General features: G+C 44.3%; 1 protein-coding gene across 2 annotated transcripts in view; it reads left to right on the top strand.

The window, feature by feature from the left end:
* The window catches only part of LOC136943259 (cGMP-dependent protein kinase 1-like), a 53,137-nt gene that overhangs the window by 18,656 nt on the left and 10,860 nt on the right, over positions 1–23,621 (top strand). For both annotated transcript variants that reach the window (XM_067236520.1, XM_067236519.1), the window contains exons 3-7: positions 2,105–2,218; positions 16,009–16,114; positions 19,478–19,541; positions 21,749–21,826; positions 23,164–23,258. In XM_067236520.1, coding sequence (XP_067092621.1) covers positions 2,105–2,218; positions 16,009–16,114; positions 19,478–19,541; positions 21,749–21,826; positions 23,164–23,258 — 457 coding nt within the window. The remainder of the gene's footprint in view (positions 1–2,104; positions 2,219–16,008; positions 16,115–19,477; positions 19,542–21,748; positions 21,827–23,163; positions 23,259–23,621) is intronic.

The following is a 23,621-nucleotide window of genomic DNA, read 5'->3' as shown; positions in this document are numbered from 1 at the left end:
GAGCAGCCTGAGAAATTAGACAAAGGTGTGTTGTGTGCTCTGTGCTTGAGTAAAACCAACAAAGTCTGGCATTATCACGGCATTCTAATCTCCAGCTCTCGCACCAAGCACGTCTCTAGTCTGTCAAATACTAAACACACAACTCTCTGCCCACGTGACCAGAGTGACTGTCCAGAAACAGACCATAAACCCGTCAGGCGTCAGGTGGCTGAGCGGTTAGGGAGTCGGGCTAGTAATCTGAATCAGTTCGATTCCCGGCCATGCCAAAATTACGTTGTGTCCTTGGGCAAGGCACTTCACCCTACTTGCCTCGGGGGAATGTCCCTGTACTTACTGTAAGTCGCTCTGGATAAGAGCGTCTGCTAAATGACTAAATGTAAATGTAAACCCGCTATTGGATTCTTCCTGTCCTGTCGCGAGCTCACCTACAGTATGTACATAGACCCCACTGTCATGTTGGAGCTAACTGGCTGCTCAGACTTCCTGCAAAACATGGCAAACTGCCTGACTTCTCTTCTACAACTCAGTTCCTATTAGCGGTATCTAATTCCCTTCTTCACTAGTGACTAGTTCTAGAACCATTTCCGTACAGGTGTCAGATTGTCAGTTCATAGAAGTCTCTTCACATCTCTGCCATAACAAACGGACGTGTTCTTCCTCAGTCGCCTCGAAACACCTTCCTCTCCATCAGCCATCTCAGTCAACCAATGGGAAGAGAGACTCAACTGAAATTTCTCTGGCCAGAATCCAGAAACCTCTCTTCGTCATAGTGTCTTTTTTCTGTTCCCTCCAATCTAGCACTGACAATAATTTGGCCTGTTTCTGACTAGGATGTAATGAGTCCTGTGTATGTCTGGACCCAATGCACCATAACAGGATTAATAGGTTCAGTTGGTGTTGAAGGTGATTTCAACAGACTGACTGACTTCCATTCATGGTCTGACCGGCAAAGGAGACCGTCGAAGTGGAACAAACCTCAACACTGTTGATGAGGTGAAAAGTTCCTTTTTATGACGGAACACTGGTTTATCCTTTCATCTCCAGCCGTCACTGCTGGAAGAGAGCAGGCAGGTTTATGCGAGGGTTGGAACCTATTGAGTGAAGGCAGTGCAAACAGTGGTAAGGTGGTCCCAGGGCTGGGGCCCAGCTATGAAGTCTGTTTGGAGGATATCCCCCTGCTTTCACTCCAGAGTTATGGAGGTCATGTTGAATTTTCTAGGCTCACCTCAATAATATCTTGGAGATTAGAAAGAGGCCTAAAACTTGGCCTAATATGGGTTAGCTGTTGTGCAATGCAGACTGTGTGCCTGATAGTGTCACATCATCATCACCCCCTTAAACAATGGTTTTTCTCTGAGACCTGTAGAAGACTTATGAAGCTCCTTCAAAAATGCAGCCCCTCTGCTCTTATCTTTTACTCCAGTTCCTTAAATCATATACCATGGACTCGCTATTCGATCTGTCTTTTTCTGGAACTCCAAATCAGACATCTATTGTGGTTAGTCTGCCTGGGTTTTCTGGTGTGAATGTTTTGGTGATGAGGCTCATCCATACACAATGACTGCTGCCTTCCCCAATCACAGGAACAAAGACCCTCCAATCACAGCCAACCATGCCAGCCGCCTAATCACACAGAGAGACAAGGGCTCATGACAAAATCTGTGACTCAGGATTACAGTTTTCACTCTTCATTTTTGAACAGAAGATGAGTTTGAACAGTTGAATTCATCATTAAAGGTTGAGAGGCTTAAACCGCCATTAACAAATGTGCTCAGACTCAGCAGGAACTTGTCATGTTCCATAGGGCTGCACAGTTAATGATGTTCCTCATGATAATGAGCATGCAGGGTTTATAAACAGCAGAAAGCAGCAAATGAATTCTCCATGTTTAATGCAAACAATAATCCCTTTTAAGCACTAAGCTAGATCCGCTTCTGTTTGAGGTGTTGCATCAGATGTCTTTCGAAAAGCAGCACAGCTCCTGACGAGAAAGCGAAGAGCTCGCTGCGGCGCGATTGCTACGGCGCGAATGCTACGGCCGGTAGACCCGACCAAAATAATGTGACGAGATGTTTGAATTGGGTGTGCTTGTGTGTGTTTTCAGACGGTAAGGTGGAAGTAACAAAGGAGAGTCTGAAGCTGTGCACCATGGGACCAGGGAAGGTGTTCGGAGAGCTGGCCATCCTCTATAACTGCACCAGGACAGCCACTGTTAAAAGTAAGTCGACACACACACACGCACACTACACAGCTTAAGCTAGCCTAGGAGGAGAGTCAAACAGGATGTGGCCTGTGAATCATCCCCCAGTGGGTGACTGGGGTTTCCAGAAAGTGGCAAGGAATCTCCCACTGTCGTTGCAACATTGGGAGCGTGAGACACACTGATTATTATTCCGGAGTGAAGGTGAAACACAACACATTTTCATGCCACTCTGGTTGAGTGCTTCTTCAGACGTTCACCAGCATTGCTATGCAGCATACCATCTCGGTTTTTCATTACGATAGAGTGTGGCTGTGTCTCAGACCATAAAGGACAGTGGCGTTCCATTTGGTGAGAAAAAGGGCTGTCCGCAATTGTACTTTTTACACTGTGGAAGAAGAGAGACATCGGGGGAGATGAAGAGCAGAGCCTAAATATACATGCACACACACATAGAGCCAGTGAGAACTAGTGTGTTATTAGACAGTGTGCTGTTAGACAGTGTGCGACGGTGAAGGATGTGTGTTTACAGAACAGAGAGGAAATGAGTTCAGACTTGACCCGTGGGGTTGGATAGGAATTACTGAAGATCTACACTGCACAGTGTTTACAGGATGATATATAGGACATACAGAAGGTGCACACTCTGGAATGAAGCTCTTTTGATTAAAATAGTATTGTGACTGGTAAGGGGTACTTTATGCATACAACACATACTCAAACATGTACACAAACATACGGATATACTGTATACTACAGCTCTGGGAAAAATTCAGAGACCACTGCAAAATTATCAGTTTCTCTGGTTTTACGTTTTTCTAGGTATGTTTGGGTACAATGAAAATGCTTCTTTTATTCTATAAACAACAAATATTTCTCCCAAATTCCTTATAAAATATTGTCATTTATTGCCATTTATTTGCAGAAAATGGTAACTAGTCAAAATAACAAAAAATAGTTTTCAAGAGGTGTTTTCAGATCTCGAAGAATGCAAACAAAAGTTCAAATTAATTTAGAAACACCACAGTGCAAGTGTTTTACTTATGATGAGTTCAGACAGAAAACAATATTTGGTGGAATATCCATGATTTCAATCACAACTTTCATGTGTCTTCTGGCATGCTCTCGATCAGTCTTTCACATTGATATTGGGTGACTGCCACTCTTGGCGCAAGGATTGAAGCAGCTCGGCTTTGCTTGATGGCCTGTGACCATCCATGTTCCTCTCAATCACATTCCAGAGGAAAGAAATATATTGCAAAAGGGCACTTATCTAGCCTGACATCACCAGACTGAAACTTGAGTTTGCTAGCACTTACCTAGTCAGGGGCCAAAAGGACAGGTGGTCGGGAACCACCAGGGGTCTATCTGTGTACGTGCCTAACCACAGCAGTGTTTTTTAATGACTTTTCCTTATCACATAAGGTTTGGTACAGGTGATCAGCTAATCCAGTAAGTCATTAAGTAAAATGAGTTGTGCCTGTATTGGAATTCAACAGATACCGAAATGAGTGGTGTCTTATTTCTTTCCTTAGCAGTGTACGTACCTCTGCGTCATCTCACCTCATGCTCATGAGAGGAAGCAGAGGAAGGCCTGTTTCTGGACTGGATAAGGCTGGTTGAAGGGACCCTGTCAGTAGCAGCTAAACCTCAGCGTTTAGCCATGATAAGGGCTGTATCGACGAAAAGAATCCATTCCATGCACAGTTGGTCGATTGATTTTCCTTGGATGCTGTTTGGCTATTGAAGCCTAGTCTTCTGTGTGTTGGCCTAGTATGAAGGGCAAGGGGTCCCTGGGGGGAGGAAGTGGGTGAGGTGTGAGGGAGAAGGGGGAGCCTACATACTATCAGTTATCCCCCCCCCCCCCCCTTTCTCCCCGGTTCTGGCCAAGCGACTGGATCTCTAGGCTCTGTTGCCATAGCGATGGCTCCCAGGGGATGGTTCCGTGGGTGTGTCTTGGGGATAAGATTTACCTCCTTCGAGGTTATGGAGTGCCCCCTTCCCCACCCCCACCAGCACCCGTCACACTCTCTCACCTTATCCAACCGCAATCTACCCCACACACACACACACACACACACCGACACTGGTGGAAGCACTACACCTGAAAGAAACAATATATTTGAAGGAGGTGTTGACAGCCCATCACTAGACTTGAGAGACATCATATTTAATTAGATATGGATATGGAATTGCTCTACTGTATGAATTATGTTAAATGTGACTTTAATTCACACAACATACTATGTTCTAATATAACTAATTTGCATGTGTAATCAAACATGGCAACTTGAGTACCGTACCCCCTCCCCCACCCAAATTCCTTTCGGTATAAGCATCAGCATAGATGAAGCATAATTACATATCTATGGTGTGCTATTTCGTACCACTCTATTCCCATCCACAACATGTTCACATTCTCAATAATGGAGGATGTGTGTTCCACATATCGGGTTGCGATTGTCCATGATCAGACGCTGTTGTTGCGAGGCTGCTGGATAAGGCCTTGTCTCAAACCTTCTGCTAGTTTTGGAGGAGGATCTGGGAAGAGCATACAGGTTTCAAAAGGGAATCATTTATTATTCAGGTCAGGAGACCCAACAAATTTCCCAACAAATCATAAGTAAACAGGTGGAGCTACAAATTGGAAAATTTACTATAGTAAGTTTTGTATCCAGAGGGCATTCCACTCTCTAGCAACCATAAGCCTATTTGTCAGACGATGGTCTAGCAGAGTTGAATAGGTGGAACCGCCTGCCTCTGGAGACTAATTAAGTGATGAATGTTGTCTTTCTTTTTTCCCGTGTATTGGTGTGTTAGATGGATGCTTAGTGGAAGCTTTACAACTTCTACTTATATTTACATTTAGTCATTTAGCAGACGCTCTTATCCAGGACGACTTACAGTAAGTACAGGGACATTCCCCCCGAGTCAAGTAGGGTGAAGTGCCTTGCTCACAGACACAACATCATTTGGCATGGCCGGGAATCTAACTGGCAACCTTCTGATTAATAGCCTGATTCCCTAACTGCTCAGCCATCTGACCTCCCACTTCTTACTTACAACTTACTTAAGTTCACCTCATAGGGAGAGCAACATCTCACATGGCTACATTTCATGAATTATGTCCACAGCTAGACAGTAGTGAACAATAGAGACATTTCTATGAACAGAAACTGACTATTTCTGTGTCATAAGGCACAGAACATATAGCACCCAGGAGAGGGATGGTGGAGATATTGTAATGTTAAAATTGATATTATCCTATTTCTTTAACAGCCATGAAATGACAATTTTGTGATGATTTGCATATGACCTGGTTAGAGAGGTCTTTCTGTTTGTGATGGGAGGCATTTAATAGTGTGGGGGTCCCTCACATGAGCTCATGTAGAAATTGAGTGGTGCAGAAAGGCACAGGTCCCCCCCCTCTGGTGATGTGCCAGGGTTTTGATCCTGTTTACGCTTTCCTGAGTGCTGCTGGCTTTCTGTGATGAAGTTGGACCCAAATATAAGAAGACTGTCTGCTTAATGTTAGGACTAAAAATATCTCCAATGCCTATAAACCATACTCACAGCACTAAAAGGCACACATACTTAAACATACTGTATATACATGCACACTCTCCAAGCACACACACACACACACCATACGGCTCAGTAGTACTTTGTTGAGGTTTGAGAACTTCTATTTTCGTCTTGGCATCGTTTAACGAAGGCCAACTTCCCCTCCAGGGTCCTCCTGTGCTGAGGCTTGAGCTGCTGATGTGTGAAGATGCGGAAGTCCTCGCGAACACGTCTGAAAAACCTACTGTATCTATCTCTCCATCATCGTAATACAGTATAAGCCAATGAGGCGAAGCTGCCGTGCACTGTGGACATTGTCGAGGCGTGTAGTCGTGGGCACTGAGCTGTGTAAAAGATCGTCTCTCCACCCGAAACAAGCACCCCCCGTCAGGGTTAGAGTGACGCACGGACCCTGCCTGGAAGTCCTCATGGTTCACCCTGTCCACAGCTCCAGGGGCTGTGTTATGGCAGAGCGACACGAGAGAGGGTTTATGGTGGGAGCACAGACACCATGTTCAACAGCTTCCTGTGCTGCCTGTTTCATCATAAAACTTGTTGTTTGGAAGGTCTCGGCAGATTCATGCTGGTGCAAGCCAGCATGAATGTGTTTCTTTCACTCTAGACGTGTACAAAACTACATTTCATGTCTTCGTATACAGTAAGTACATGTGTGTGTGTGTCCTAACAGCTTGTCGGGATGAGGACAGGAAGTTGACAAGAAGGGAGTCATGGGATTGTCTGACCTCTCTCTATGACCTTGAATGTTCGACCGTGGCCTGGCTTCCATTTACAAACACAGAGTGCTGCTTAATGATATCCTCAGAGGGCTAAAAGCATGGGAATGGGTTTTAGAGAAAGAAACAATTTATGCATGTAGAAAAAGACAGACAATGTTTGAAACATATACATTTACATTTAAGCATTTAGCAGACGCTTTTATCCAAAGCGACTTCCAAGAGAAAGCTTTACAAAAGAGCATAGATCACTGATCATAACAACGAGATAGCCCCAAACATTGCGAGCAGCCAAAACATGAAACATACATGGTGGAAAACCAAATAAGTGCCAAAGGGAAGAATCATAAGAGCATGCAGTTAAACAAGTTACAATTGAACAACATTAAACTCCCCACAAGAGTGCAAGAGTGTACCTGTAGAAAAAACAATCAACAGTAAAATATTTCACAGCGAGTACAAGAATTTGAAACCGTTACAACTAACCAACAAGAGCAACAAGTCTCTCAATACGAGTCATTGTGATCCTGGAGGAAACTAACATCAGGTCCAGCCAAGCATTCCTAAGTGCCGTTGTACTCCCGGAACAAGTACAGCATACAGATACATATTCATACGGATAAATAGACAGACACTCAGAATTATTGACCTACCAACCCGATCCACAGACCAACCCGCTTACTGACTGTCAGAGAGACAGTCTGTGGTTGAAAAAAAGGGGGAGGAAGAGACCAAGAGACAGACAGAGAAAGAGGTGGAATCGAAGGAGCATGGTGTTATTCCACACTACTCTGTGGGGAATGAGTGGAAACAAAAAACCTTCTGCTTCCATGTGCTGCCATGGTAACGTCTCCAGCAGGGCGGTCAGGCGCAGGGGTGAGAGAGATGGGGGGGGGGAGCGAGAGAGATGTAGGAGTGATGGTGGTGGGGAAAAGGGTGAGGGTACAGGAGAAAAGAGGGGAGGAAATGTTAAGGGGTGAGGGTCAGAGGGGGAGAGATATGAGGTCATGTTGGGATGGTTGGGTGTAAGGGGTGAAGGGGTTATGGTGGAACAGAGTAACTTGTAACTGGAAAAAGGTTGATCATTTTAGATGGATCTGGGTCGTTCTAACCTTTTCCCATGATGCGCCAGTCTGTTCATGCAATTTGTGTGTTTCTCTTTTACTGTGTCTCTCTTTGTGTTTGTGCATTTTCTGTTTTTGTGTGTGTATACTCTTGCACGTGAGAGACCCCTGCTGCGGTCGTTGATAAACTGCGCAGGTGTGTGAGTGTGTGTGTGTGAGAGAAAGAGAGAGCCAGAGGCTGTGCTGGGTCTCCAGACGGCTTGAAAGGTTAACACAGTCAGAGAGAGGGGATGGGAGTTCTGTCAACCAGGGATCCAGTCAGAAAACGACCCTGAAGCTGTCCCTTTAAACAACACTGTTTGATTTCCTTCACAGAACGGTTTGTTGTGGTGTCCCAGAGCTTCTAGAGCTTAACTCAAATGTTCTTATTCGTGTTTTAGTGCCATGATGCATCCCCCAGTGGTTCCTCCTCAGTGTGGGTCTGTGTGGCTGAAAGCAGGGCTGCTGCATTAGTGTGGGCACTTCAGATTTTGTTTACTAATGTTTGTTCTGTTTTGACACAGCAGGAAACCTTGGAGGAGCCATTGGAACACAACTGTGACATTGTCCACAAATATACTCAGCAAAGCTGTGCGGAATGTTCTTAACGATTAGAGAATGTTTACCTAAAATAACTTTGTTATTTTCTGGTTTAGCATGTCTGAGTTGAGGTAGTATGTCTGTGTCTGACATCGAGCACTGATGTGTGCCATTTTAACATTGGCTCAGTATGTCAGTGGTTAAATTTGACCAACTCTCCAGAGAGATATGAAAACACATGAACATTTACTAAGGCACCCAATATACTCCTACTTTCTGACAAACAGAAAATAACATTTTACCTCAGCAAGACTGTAATGTGACTGTAATCGATTCAAAAGGTGGTTTGAAAATATTTTTCAACTTGGTAAATAATGCTCGGTCACTCGAACAATTAACGTTTATCTTGTGTACCTCTGAGAAAACCTTTTATTTTTGAAGCTGCATTTAGAGACTGCAGGAAACAGAACCCTAATGACAACAACAAAGCCTTGTCTCTGTTTTGCTGGAAATTACGAAAATCTTTTTTTCACTTATAGTTTTCCCCATCATTGAACGGCTTGACATCATCCACATAGTTTCAATTGCTGCACTATGAAATAAAAACGGAATAAAGACAAGGGCAGATAGATGGGAGTGTTCTTTAATGAAAAATTCACAACACAAAGCAAGGGGGGTCATTAAAAGTTAATGGTGTCGATAAAACCCCTAAAAAAGAAGAATCTGCCCTTGTAGCAGCAGGCTTTTTCTATTCTACTCCATTCCCTTTAGGTTTCTCTTTCCTTTCTTGGCCTCCACTCATTTGGAAGCCTTTGAACACACACACACTTGCACGCACAAAAAGAATGGCCTGTGTGAGAAGGTCCAGGGATATTGGTGCCATCATGGCAGCTCCTGTTAGAATTTTTCTTTTTTTACTGCAACCTTCACAGCACCCTGACAAGTATCACAGCATCATCGTTGATACATTGACTTCACTCTCCCTGCCTTCACGTGCTGGCCACATGTGATTGTAGCTTTGTGGCTGAATGACATGAACACAGTTGTGTAGCACTGTAGCCTAACTCTCTAGACAATCAATAATCAACAATCACATGGCGCTTAACACACACACTCCATGGGCATATGGACCTTCTTTCTTTTTATTATACCTTGTAGTATTTTCAAATGATTCGTATTTCTTGGATTTCCTCCTTCAGCACTGTCATTCATTCTGCAAGCCCTCAGCTGTCAACACGCCATGGCAGACGATGAACATAATGACTCTCTACTCTTCCTATTGCCATAAACGTACCCCTGTCAAAATTGGATCTCCAAAAACTCATGGACAACACAACACAAGCCCTGGATGGAATTTCATTTTTCATTTACAGAGTATCTTACCGAATCTACTGCAGGAGTTCCTCCCCAGGTTTCAGAAGATGACTGCTCATTCTGATTCAACAAAGCAACAGAGGAAGGGACTTGAAATGTAAAAAGAATGAGAAATGTCCTCATTCATGAAAAAAGACTGAAGGCATAGTTGGTCTGGTCAGTTCATTCTGCCTCACATGTCAAACTCCTTGCAGTGGGCGAAGGCAATTCTGTCAGTACAAGATAAGAAGTTTTTTCTCAACCATGAATAGTATTAAGGAATTGAAATTCGCAGTTTCTGATAGGCCCCTCAGCTTTCTCCATAATGGAACAGAGTCGACACTGACCAAGCGGCTGCCGTATACAGTAAATGTTTATGGTGAACTTCCAAACATGCCCAGCTGTATTTGAGGAAGACTTGTCTGGAGTAAAGTCTGTTGATATTTCAGTGGAGTGCTTCTTTTTTTTTTTTTTGCTTCCCCTGTTTACAAGACACAGAGGGATCTGTTCAGAATACTGTTCAATCAGCCCCTGACAAACAGTTCTTGTTAAAGGAACCGTAAAAAAATAATTTCTCTTTAGAAATGGACACAGTAGAATGTATGTGTCGAAACAGTGCAGTCCACGATGATGCACATGTTGCGCCCTGTTTTGCGACATACAGTTTCAGTGAATTGTCTTTTCACAGTAACAGCTGTTCAGAAGTTTTCCCACATATTTCCCCATAAATTACTACAGTGGAAAGAACTGCAATAAAGTTTGGTTTTCCTGTGTGGTGCGACGCAGAGCCTGGTGGGGTGGGAGGATGGTAGGCGTGATGACGAACACTGGCATATTTCCTCACCAGCTGCCTCTTGCCCATGGATTCCTTTCTCCCACACAGGGCCAGTGTTGGTAGCATTGGCAGCTGGGACATTGATGTTTGCCTCCTGCATTTGATGGAACCAGTCGTGTGGAACAAAGAAGTGAAATGATAGTCTGCATCAGTGAGGCTGAACAGATTACCCAGCTTGCATCTTGATTGAACCGGGTAGGTGGACGGGGGAGTAGCTCGCAGCATTTACTTTGCTGACCAACTCGACCTAATTTAAACGTCTTACTTTGCTCGTGGGTAGAATGCTCACTACACTCACTTTATTTTCCTCCCCATGCTTCATTGTCTTGGACTTTGTCAGGCCTCTCCAGCTTTCTCACGACCAGTGGAGCCCACGCAGATATAATCAAATAAGACTGAGGATTATTAATTGCTTAGGGGATGGGAGATTAGGGCTCTCCAGGCCTCTACTCCAGCATCAACCGTCAACGGCCTGTGAAAAAGCCATGTTGGAACCCTCCCTAGGGAGAAAAAAGCAAGGGAGACAAAAGTGTGAGAATGTGTTTATGTTCGTTTGTTTGTGTGCGTGTCAGGAAAAAGAATAGTGTCAGGCTGAGAGACGGGTAGAGAGAGAAATTAAACCGGGGAGTTTATGAATGAGGATTGCATCCACTTAGCAGCACTAATGTTTTAGAAAGAGACAAGGGTTTATCCATATGAACAGACCTCAGTTCTCAACATCAAAGCATCAAACCAACGTGTTAGCATTGGAAGGGGAACTTATTCAGTCCTGCCTAACCCTAGGTTAATTACATATAGACTAGACTGTAGCTTTAATCATCCACCGTAGCTGCATGTCTCAAAAATAATCACCATCGTTTTCAAGACGCACACTCATTAATATTCTTATGGTGTTTTATGACATGTTCTTCTCAGTGGAATAGTGATGTCATTTCAGGGATTTGATGACTGGAAATAGGGCTTTAGAGAAGGAGTTAATGAAAGAATGAGACAGACTAGAAATTGACAGAGTGGGAGAGTATGGAAGGAAGAAAGAGAGAAGAGAGGCAGTAAATATGAAGTAAGAGTAGAGGAAATTAAAATAGAATTTAAATGAATTTGAGCAAGAAAATTTGCCTGCTGATACTTTTTTTTATAGTATACCAGAAAGCTGCAGTAACAGCTGGAACACAGCTCTGGTCCTAAGAGATGTCTGCGTTTTACAAATACATCCTGATTATGTTTCACATAATTCAAATTTGAACTAAGATGGGTACACTCAGTCATTTTGTACAAACATATTGGACCATTTGGTTTGAGTTTTCGTATTTGTTGAAATTCTTTTTCATGTACTGTAATCAAAACACGTTGATCTCTCGTGTCATGTCATCAAAATATCTGATGAGGAGAGTGAAGTATGCTGGTCAGTAAACAAGGCCCTCCAGGGCCGGGACTGATGAGCTAATCTTGACAGACAATCATCTCTCAAAGATCTCCAAACAGACACAACAATGCAGCCTGATGCATGGAAGACTGTACAACACCTGGTAATCATTAACCATATATCACTGTGCCATGTCATTGATGGAGGCAAAAACTGGGACATGGTAAATACCTTTTGTGTGATAGTTCAAGATTACCTCACTTATCTGTGGCAAGGTTCCCAGAAATGATCCTGTTGTGTTTTCAGAGGTATGAGGTGAATAACTGACTAATGTGGTTTGCCAGCATCTTGAAGCTTAAGATGCAGTGTGTTTTGAAAAGAACCAGGAATGAGGGAGAGACTGTTATTCAGAGATTGTAGAGTCATTTTAAGGCCATTATGCCACGCTACAGACCAAAGTAATAACAAAGATCATAACTTATTGCAGTTCATGTTTGAATACTTGTTTAATATAAAAAGCACATTGAGCTGCAATTCTTGTATGAAATGTGCTATATAAATAAAGTCTTATTATTATTATTATTATATAAAGAATATTCAATTTCCAGTGTCTCAGAAATCATTTTGAGAAAATTGCATTTGGCTGGGAGACTCAAATATAAAGTCTATATACAGTATTATGGCACAATCAATAAAGGTCATACCTTCTGGATACAGTTCATTGACACATTTTATAATGCAGTTATGTTACAGAAAACATAATACATGTTGAATCAAACTCATAAAACAGACTAGAGAAAACGAATTGTGGAAGCTGTCACGGCCACAGCCGTGCCCCCCCCGGTTTCAGTTTTTTGCCCTGCCCTAGTGTTTCCCTGTCATTGTCTTCACCTGTCTCGTTATCTTCATTGTGTCCACAGTGTGTCGTTTGGTTCTGTGTATTTAGGTTTATGTTTTGTGTCCAGTCTTTGTCTTGTCCTTACTACTACCCATGTCACTGTGAGCCAAATGCAACTCCCTTGCATTTGGGTCCTACCCCACCTCACACCCTGACAGAAGCATCAATACCACATAATTCAATGGGTTAACACAGGTCTCAACATCAGTTCAGAGACTGACAGCATGCAAACCAAATCAATTCCACAGTAAATTGAAATAATTGTTGATTATTTTCAATCCTTTGTGCGATCCTTGGAGACATGACCTTGGCTTCTCCTCTGAGGCTTTCTCTCTCTATCGCTCTTCCGTGAGTCCTTCACTGACGCTCCGGGGCTCTGATCACGGGGCCATCGATCAGCCTCCCTTCTGACTGATAGAGCTGTGGGACACAGAGGAGAGCGTTGCGGCGCTGTCGTACCTGAGAGATACATTCAAAAACACATCTCGAAGCAAACAACCACGATTGGTTGTCTGCTTCACTCATCATCGCTTGCTGTCAGTTACAGTGTATTATTCATTGGTGTTTTCCCAACTCAGCGTCCGCTGAATGGCCCGTTCAATTGACTCTCCGGAAGGTTCCAAGGCTGCCGTCTGCTTGGTGTGACTAATGGAGACAGTGGATGTGACGTGGTTGACAACTTTTAGTGCACCAGTGCTCTTACATGGTTGGGCTCCAGCAAATGCATCCTGTGATGGCATCATTGTATATCCAGCTCTCAGCAACACTTCCACAACTGACCATTGGAGCGTGGAGCCCCCTTTATTACAGCCTGGACACAACAGAGAGAGACTCATCAGCTCTCTGTAGGGGCACTCCAGAGCCTCTTGCTCCAGGGACGGTGGGGGTGGAGAAGTACATGAGTATTCTCTTGGTAGTGTGGGCATTGAAAAGACAGACAGGCAGGCAGCCTGTTGTCCCTTGAAGAGCAACTTTTCACAGGCAGGTATTGTGAGGTGACATCACACCTGTTCTGGAGCTTGTCAATTCCCAATCACACATGGTTGCTTATGTGTGTGTGTGTGTGCAGTTATGAGTGGGAGGAAATGAGAGCGAGACAGAGAAAAAAAAAAATGAAGACAGGCGGGTGGTGTACGTAAGGGCAGTAAGGGTACAGATTGAAGTGTTTTTCCCAATGCATGTCCAGCAGACCAAACCCACTAGGGCTATGCCCCATTGACTGTGCCACCACATTCTCACATTCCTCACGCCTGTTTCTCAGACCCAGTCGTGGTTGTAGCCCGTACATTTGATAGGCTGTCCTGTTAATGGCCAACAGCCCACAAACAAGAGGACATTATTCTGCTCCCACTGCAGGCTAACAAGCTCCCCAAGTCTCAGCGCAATTTAGTCAAGTCTTCAAATAACCCATTTACCTCTGCTGAAGTGCGCTCCAGGCCTCGACATATCTACACATACACCCCCTCCCCCGCCCACACACAAACACAACACACACACATCACACACTCCCTCTCTTTCTCTCGTCCTGAGCTCCCAGTTGCTGTCTGTGTGCATACCAAAGTCCTTTATTCTAAGTGATGCTGGAGGGTTCCATCTGAGTAGCTTTGGAAACTGCTTTACAAGTACATCTGCTAGAGTTTCCTACATGACTCGATTTTGAACAGTCTCCACTCAATAGTGTATGGCTAGCCAGTCTTCGAGACCCATTTAAAATGCATCCCCTGAAAGATTCAAGAGACTCCAGGTCAAAAGTCAAAATAAAGCTTTATAGAACCACTGAAACATTGGGAGTCAGGTGGCTGAGCGGTGAGGGAATCGGGCTAGTAATCCGAAGGTTGCCAGTTCGATTCCCGGTCATGCCAACTGACGTTGTGTCCTTGGGCAAGGCACTTCACCCTACTTGCCTCGGGGGAATGTCCCTGTACTTACTGTAAATCGCTCTGGATAAGAGTGTCTGCTAAATGACTAAATGTAAATGTAAATGTAACATCACCACATAATGAGAACAGAATAATATACTCTACATGACTCGGTGGTCCTTGACTTAATCAGTTTATTTGCTTTTGGTCAGAAATTGGAACCAGGCCCGAATGGTGTTAAGGAGCCTGTTGTGGCCTCTGTGTTGGTTCCTGTGTTCTACATCGTTAGTGAGCAGGGGTCTTACCATCCCTAAGAGAGAGTGTGCCATAAAACTGCAGCTGAGGAGAATAGCCTCGTCTAATGAGGAAGACTCTCTCCCTGTCTTGTTCTGTTTTACAGCAAAGCCAACTTTCATCTCACTAAAAGACCTATTTGTGTGTGTGTGTGTGTGAGTGTGAGTGTGTCTGTGTGTGGTGTGTGTGCGCGTGAGTGTTTGGGTTGTATGTGTGTATTGCAATTGTATTTGTATCTCCATGAAATCCCCTGGACACAAGGATGTGAGGTCACCCCAGTCTGTCTTGTTATGGGTGAAGAGTCTGCCCAATAACACAGCTCCAAGGGGAGGATTCAGAACAAGCAAAAAACTACAAACAGATAAGGGCACAGATACATAGTCACACTAGTGGGTCCATTCATCACTGTTACACAAGCTATGTTAGTAACAAGTCCTGCTAGACTGTGTTTGTATGGATGTACAGTGTGTGTGTGTGTGTGTGCGTGTGTGCATGGGGGCTATCTTAGAGGAGCAGCTTTGGGTGTTGGACCCCCAGCTTTGAGTCTATAGGCCGAATTATACTACTCCGTTTTCACGGAGACGGACACAGGGAACGTCCTCTCCGATGTGGAACGCCCTCTCCGAGCCCTCTCTATGTGCACCTCCTGATTTTCCTGACTATCCGTCCGCTAGTCCGTATATTTACGGGTACCCCTTGGCTGTGATTGGTTCGCAATTGGTTCCACACACAAAGATGTCATGTGGCAGGCTTCAAAAACGTTTCTCCACCTACTTTTCTGGCTGTGAATTGTTTTCAGCACCCACAGCCTTCGGAGTACTATAAATTCAATGAATCTGTCCGACTCCGTTTGTCTGTCTGTCCCTAACGGAGGTGGAGTAGTATATTTCGGCCTTATCACTCTGATCTGGTTCCAAAATCATTCATTTATCTTATACAGTAAAGTCTGACAGGGTCTTATCTAAATGACTATTTGAACCCTAGAGGAAAGTTTATAAGTTGCTGAGGTTATTTACAAAATGATGAAAACTGTCAACAGAAGACTTGTTTCCCAAATACTCCACTTATTGTTCGTATGTTTGTGTTTTTGGTTTTTGGTTGTTTGTATGTGTAGGTATGCGTTTACTGTTAATTTACTTGGACATAAACATACAGATGGACATACAATATAAGCAAACATATTGCCTGGTATCAAGTGGTTAGTATACACCTAAAGTTTGACGGTACTAATATCTGTCCCCTGTCTCTGCTCTCCCTGTCTTTAGCCCTCACCAACGTGAAGCTGTGGGCCATTGACAGACAGTGCTTCCAGACCATCATGATGAGGACTGGCCTGATCAAACACACAGAGTATATGGAGTACCTCAAGAGGTGAGAACAGTGACACTCTGAACATTTCCTGCTTTAATACACATCCAACATACTCGTCGAAATCATCCTGATTAGAGTCAGTCCAACTGACCTGTTAGAGAGCCTTTTTTCTCCCCAAATGTTGTTCTCCTAAATGTTCCTGGTAGGATGATGCCATGGAAGTCCCTAATGTTGGATGTTTCTGCTGGGAACTATTTAAGAAGATACAGCCATCTCTTCTGCCGGCTCCCTCTCTCTCTCTCTCTCTCTCTCTCTCTCTTCTCTCTCTCTCTCTCTCTCTCTCTCTCTCTCTCTCTCTCTCTCTCTCTCTCTCTCTCTCTCTCTCTCTCTCTCTCTCTCTTCTCTCTCTCTCTCTCTCTCTCTCTCTCTCTCTCTCTCTCTCTCTCTCTCTTTTTTCTCTGTCTGAGGGCAGATGACATTAGCATAGGTCTGCTGGAGCAGGAGGGCTGGAGGCAGAGACACAGCATTATCATATTAAAGCTAGTCAGTCTTATAATATTGCAGAGAGTGTGGGATAAAAGACGTGTTCTTCAAAAGAGGGGAGGAGAAAACGGTGCAGCTTGGAAGATGTTTTAGGATCCTTTTTTCCCAGTCTGTCTTTACGCCTATCTCTCTCTCCGTCTATCCGTTTTACAAAGTGGATAATAATATGAATATGAAATTGAACCTTCGTGATTGATATATGAGCTTCACCCTTAGGAATTGGATAGGATATGTCATCTATAGCCTTGTTTGTCAGTGCCTAATCATGATTGTCATGCAGTTCTTTCTTTTAACCTCATTCCGATGACAGTCATTGAGAGCAACTCAACGGATATTCACCTTATTGGAGTCTGTATCCCTGCCACTCTCTCTGTCCATTACCTCTCATCAGCTCTGAAGGACTCACAGCTCATTAATCTCTCGTTTCTCATCTCAGTCTCTGCTACAGGGTGACACATTCTCTGAAGGCAAGTTGAGGAGAAAAAACTAAACTATTCAGCCAGGACAGGACAAGGCAGGGGCAGGGGCACGGCAGGATTAAGTTGTATCAGCTCTGTATTTTCCCACAGAAAATAGAAACATAGTGAACCAAAAAAATACCGGTATGAACAGATAAAGTAACCCTGGCACTGTTGGGTTTCTAAAGCAGCCTAAAGCTATTTGGGGACTCAGTCTTCTGTTTGAGCACTCTGACTTAGAGAACCTTGTATACAGGAAGAGGCGGGTGTAGCTTGAGGCAGCTAATTCACAAAACAACTCTGCTGCACCTGGTTACAAAGAGAATGGAATGCCATTTCTGACAGTCCATCAGCTTAAGCTTTCAGCAGAAATATGTTTTTACCTCTGGATTCTGACAAAGTCACAATCTGTGACACAAGACTCAAAGTTACTCTGTGTAAAGAACCACAGAATAGTTCTTGGACATTCATTTAACGCTACCATAAACTAACATGCATTCGTTATAGACCTGTTGAGTGTGACTGCTTGGCTAAAAGAAGAGATGCTGTTGAAACACTGTTCTGTTCTCATCATTGTTAGCACTTTAAAGACAACCTTCTCATATGCCACCCACCGCCTCTGGAATACGTGCATCATTTCTCAATGGAGGGAGTGAGGGATATTGGTAAAACGTTCTACAAAAAGGGATTATTGTGGATTATGTGGTGTGTGTGTGTGCTTGTGTGTGTGTGCGCATGTGTGTCTGTGTACCTGTGGTTCACCCGCCCAAACATCACATGCACATCCTTGAACTTGTTATTTGGATGGCCTTACCATTTCCTTCTGTGGTTAATCTTACTCCTCGCTCTCCTGCATTCACATCATCCCTGCTGCCTGCTCTCTCAACATGTGTGCCCCCTCACAGTGACACTCAGTCAGACAGCAAGTTCTCCACCCTCTTTCAACTCCAAAGAGGCCAGGCGCCTCCAGATATCTCTCTCAGAGGGAAAGATACAGACAGGGCAACCCAAAGACACTTAACAACTGTCAAGCACCCACTCCAAGAAATGGGAAATAGTTGATGATGTTGATTTGCCAGAAGGCCTCTTCTTGTAGATGGTTACTGACTGTATTTTTCATGTTGACGTGCAACAGTTTCAGCTTTCCAGTGTTTCCTGCACAACCTAATCACTGTGTTTATCTGCACACTGTTTGCCATGTGGTCCAGGGCATAGGCAGATGGTAGTGATTCTGGGAGGAGAGGAAGCCAAGCAACACGTACAAGTCTCCATCCCTGCTCCCACCTACCACACCACTAAAGCTTGGACTCGACACACTAACAACATGATTATGCTCAGGGCCTTACAATGATGTAATTGCCTTTTCATTGCAACACAATTAAGTTGTTAGAATTGTTTTCTATTTCTCCATAACACAGGATCTTTGTTAACGTTTTGTTAACAGTTCCGTGTCAGTTCAGGGTCTCATATGGTTTGAATAATGAGGTTATCGGACCATCCGCAATTTGGCTTGATTCCATGGAGGAAACGCAGCAACATCGGCAAACCAGTCAGGCAAACGGCCAACCAGGAAACCTGCCATCCAGTCTGCAGCAAGTCACCTAGCCAGGTTAACAAACAGCAAAAGGAGTATTCCACCCACCCACCCAGTTAGTCAGCACCCAGCCAGCTAGTCAACAGTCGGTCAGTCAGTTCAGAAGCCAGGCGATCGGTAGCTAGCCAGCCATTCCGCCCACGAGATGGTGTAGATACTGTAATAGATACTGTAATAAAACATGGAAAAAAGGAGGAGAGGGAGATGGAGAAACAGAGAGATGATATGGGGAGATTAAGGTCTTTGTTCCAAAGCCTGGGTCATTCTCTCCCCTCCTGATAAACATTGGCCATGTTTTATTTAGAATGCTACGATAACAGGCAGATACTGTTCAGAGGGCTTCAAGGGAACAAACTGAACAAACATTAGAAGCTTGGCCAAGTCTATTCATTCTCGTCTGACGCAGGAGCTGGTACCAACACATTATACAGGCACTAGGGAAACAAATACAGACAAGTTAAATACTGTATGTCATCTCAACTTTAACAGTAGGAACAGTCGGTTCATCGTGCCCTGTCTTTTCCACTCAATTTAGGCTTCAGTAACCGAGCATTCATAGTGAACTGAAACTCAATATTTTTGTCAAACCTTTTACTTGTAGCACAATTAAGTATGGAACACATTTAAGTTGTCAAATGAGAAACGTTTCAGAACGCAGGATTTTTAACATCCGTTCAATCTCTTGTTCGGCCCCACATATTCTATATATCCCTAGTTGCCTGTAGTGCAGGACAACTCCGCTGTGCTTATTAAATGCTAGTGTCTATAACAAGAACCATGCAGTATGTCAAAGGATTCACCCCTCCTCTCTCTTTTCCTTTTCCACAGCGTTCCAACATTCCAAGGTCTTCAGGAGGAGATTCTAAGCAAGCTTGCGGATGTACTTGAAGAGGTGGGTGCTTCGTTCGAAAGCAAGTGACGTCTGTGAGACCAAGGCCACTCGTCTCGACAGGAATCAGGAGGCATGCTGGTGAATGGGAGACTGTTGGTTCAGGGTTTTATACTTCAGCTATTCTAGGAGGCGTAGACATGCTTCTCTTGTTTTCAACACAATTACCGTAACTGGTCTTTGTTCGGAAGGACCAACTGTGTTTCCAGGCTCCCATCATGATAACATTGTTGACTTAAAGACAGTGTTTGACCATCATAAGGGTCTTCTTAAGAACTAACACGATCTAGGTCAAACAGTAATAGTCAAACAGAACTGAGAGGTTAAGTCCATGATGTGCTCACCCACCGCAAATATCACATGCATTGCCAGAGACTGAGCGCGCCTGTTTCCATAGAAACAACATTGTGTTTAGACATGAATGAAAGTCGGGCAAAGTTGCTTTGTGAACAAAAACATCAAGGTAATTAGATATTCTCCATTTACAGCAGGCTAAGTATGAGTCTCCACTATCTGGGTGTTTGCTAATGTGAACTGTGTGTTCACAGATTTAGAGATTTAGATGTATTTCATGTGTTGCAAAGTTGGTTACATTTGTGAAAGAACAGATCTCTTTGCAGCACACAATTTGACATTTTGTCTGAGCTGGAGGCTTTTATAAGCCTGTTGCTTTTCTGTGTATATGTGTGCGTGTGTGTCCTTGTGTACAGGAGTGTGTGTCCTTGTGTGTGTGTGTGTATTTGACTGTGTGTTTGATGTCTGCATAATTATAGAGAAAGTGGTTCCGATTTTTACCTTGAAGCGTTCATTTAACGACAGAAAAAGGGATTTATTTATGTAAAACTATGCAAATCAATCCACCCTTGACTTACTTAAGACTATCCGTCCAAAAGTGTTCCAGTTTATTTGATTAACTAAAGCTTGAGCGAAGGAACACCACATATGGCTGGATATGTTTTGTGTTCAGTGCACCAAGAGCATGTTTTCTTTTGAAGAACGATACAAAGTTATAAAACAGACTGTTGTTGAAGTAATCGTGCGTATTTGGAGGAGTGGATTTAACCGTTTTGAATTGATGTACTGACTGCTAGCTGTCTCCTTTCTATCTATGCCTGAGTTCCCTAAAGGAAGATTGGACTAACATCTTTTATGATGTGCTCTGTCTCCCACTGGACTTCTGTACGAATGTGAAGATTTATTCTTAGAAAGTGACAGTGTATATTCAGCTGGGACAAAAAATGATCCAATTATGTATTGGCTATCATTAAAACAAGACAGCTCGGAACCAATCATTTCTGGAACCAGCAAGTCAACCGTGGTAGGACAAAATTAAGTTTAGTTCCTCACTGTGAAAAGGTAGAGATGTGGAAACACTCTTATGTAATGTGAGACATAATTGATAGGTACAGATATTTTCCAGACACCTTTAAGAATAACTTTCACTTTTTCAGTGCATAAGACCACATAGCAAAAGAGAAAGCCTGAGAGAGAGAGAGAGACAGAGAGAGAGAGGGAGAGAGAAAGAGACTGAGAGAGAGAGAGGGAGAGAAAATGAGAGAGAGAGACATAGAGAGAGAGGGAGAGAGAGAGAAAGAGACTGAGAGAGAGAGAGCGAGAGAGAGAGTGGGGGGGGAGAGCCAAAGGAAGCAGCCTCTAACTTATGTGACATACTCAACTCCTCCTCGTCCCCTCCAGCCCTGGTTGGTATTAGTCATCTACCTGACACAGGAGACCCCTCCCTCATCCATTATTAAGCAGGGCACATAGGGGAGAGTGCGGGGGAGGGGGGCAGAGAATGGGGGCAGGGGATGAAGAAGACAGCAAGGGAGTGGTGGACTGATGGAGAGAGGACAGAACAGGATCTGTAGGAGGTTTTGGTGCGCAGGTTCGTGTTCAAGGGCTCTATCCTACCAAGGCCCCACATATTACACCCAACAGTCTTCTGATGGCTTCATTGGGTTTCGCAGGGAAGATTATACTTACATTTACATTTAGTCATTTAGCAGACGCTCTTATCCAGAGCGACTTACAGTAAGTACAGGGACATTCCCCCGAGGAAAGTAGGGTGAAGTGCCTTGCCCAAGGACACAACGTCATCTAGCACGGCCGGGAATCGAACTGGCAACCTTCAGATTACGAGCCCGATTCCCTAACCGCTCAGCCACCTGACTCCCTACTTATGAATGACCTCTCCTCTCCTCTGCTGACAGACACACTACGAAGATGGAGAGTACATCATCAGGCAGGGAGCCCGAGGAGACACCTTCTTCATCATAAGCAAGGGAAAGGTGAGACCATCATCATCGTGTTCTTCTTCCTCATCGTTACAAAGGGTACCATAACACTTTCGTTTGCACAAGTCACGAACATCAATAAGGGAGACAAGGGGAATTCTTCTTCTTTATCATCATCATCCTCTGGCAGGCACAGACAAAGCGCTATCTCCAGTCATTTATAAGCAAGACCCCCCGCAGTAGGCGTATGATGAGCTATCATCTATCCTCCTCATCTCCATCAGCATGTTCAGAAACAGGTCTTGTTGGACAGTCAGCTCGTCCGCTGCAGTACTCAGCATGGACAGCGAGGGCGCTGGAGACGTGTGGCTCCGAGCCAGATGTATCACCTTGAGTCCCGTCCAGAAAGCCAAATAAGGTCAATCATTTCCCCCGTTCGGATGATCAATATGTATCTGTGTAGAAGGTGCACATATCTCTCTATTCACCCTACTTGCTCTTTTCATTCCCACTCCCGCTGCCTCAATCTCTCTCTCCTGGTTCTTTCATGTCTCTCTCTCAAGCTCCCCTTTTCTCTTTCTCCCTCTCTGAGTTCACTCTCTCTCTTATATTTCTCTCTCTCTCTCTCTCTCTCTCTCTCTCTCTCTCTCTCTCTCTCTCCTCTTTCTCTTTCTCTCTTTCTCCATCTGTTTCCATGTTGGGCTCAACCCCTGTCTGTCCTCCATGTCTTAATAACGGATGAAGAACGCCACTGTCTCTCTTAATAAGAAGGAATTAGGATGTCCCTTGGTTAGACGTGGCTCCATACCTCTCCAAAGGCCTGTCGAAACAGCTGAAGATAAATCTCTCATTAAATCAAAGAGCCTTCTAGCTCCTTCTCTTGCCGGTTGGGCTGAATGCCCAACACTCGCATATCACAAGGGTTAACGAGCTGGTCAGGGGAGCTCCATCAGCAAACACACACACAGGGAGAGCTCACAGCCATTTACCGCTGCATGCAGTCTGCAAAGCACAGCCAGGGGCATAAAGAGCCACCTATTACCCGGCAGCTATTCACGCAAACAAAATCAAATAGAATTGAAAGGTTCATTTGTTCAGAAAGGGTGTCTGAGCAAATCATATGCCTGTTACTTGAAGCATAGCGCAACAACATTGGGGATAAAAGCGGTCTGAGGAAGCCTAGCTTCACAGCGGAGGTCAGCTAGACACAGGGACGCACACTGCTGATGTGGATGCCTGTTGCTTGAAGCCGTACCCCTGCACGTGAACACAAGTGCATATGTGTGTGTGTACGAGAGATATCTAATGTGTAACTATTGAACGTGTGAACGTGTGGACCTCCGTGACCATCTCTACCTGTTCCCCCTCAACTCCGCCCACCCCCACCCCAGGTGAATGTGACCAGGGAGGATGTGCCCAGCGGTGAGGCAGCGTTTCTGCACAGCCTGGGGAAGGGAGACTGGTTTGGAGAGATGGCACTGCAGGGGTAAGGCGTCCTCCCTTTGTCCTCACCTACTCTCTATTTTCTGAAACTTTCTCTCTCTCTCCCTCTCTCTATCACTCTCTCTCACTCTACAGTGAGCTGATACTCCTCAACAAAGCCCACTCAGACACAAACTAGAAGGCCCACGATTTCTAAGGATACGTATGCAAAGCGTCCTTGTCTATTCCTAGTGAATAACTTTTCAAACACAGAACTGGAAGCAAGGAGAGGTTACAAATGTGTGTGTGTGTGTGGGGGGGGGGGGGGGGGCGGTGACATCTGATCATTAGAAACATTAATTGTAAAATAAGAAAGCAAAGTATAACAAGTATATGTAATTCCTTAACTCTTATATTGACATTCAAC

Source organism: Osmerus mordax, chromosome 5, assembly GCF_038355195.1.
Source record: "Osmerus mordax isolate fOsmMor3 chromosome 5, fOsmMor3.pri, whole genome shotgun sequence".
In the NCBI taxonomy this organism is placed as follows: Eukaryota; Metazoa; Chordata; class Actinopteri; order Osmeriformes; family Osmeridae; genus Osmerus; species Osmerus mordax.
This window is presented reverse-complemented; position numbering and strand designations above follow the sequence as displayed.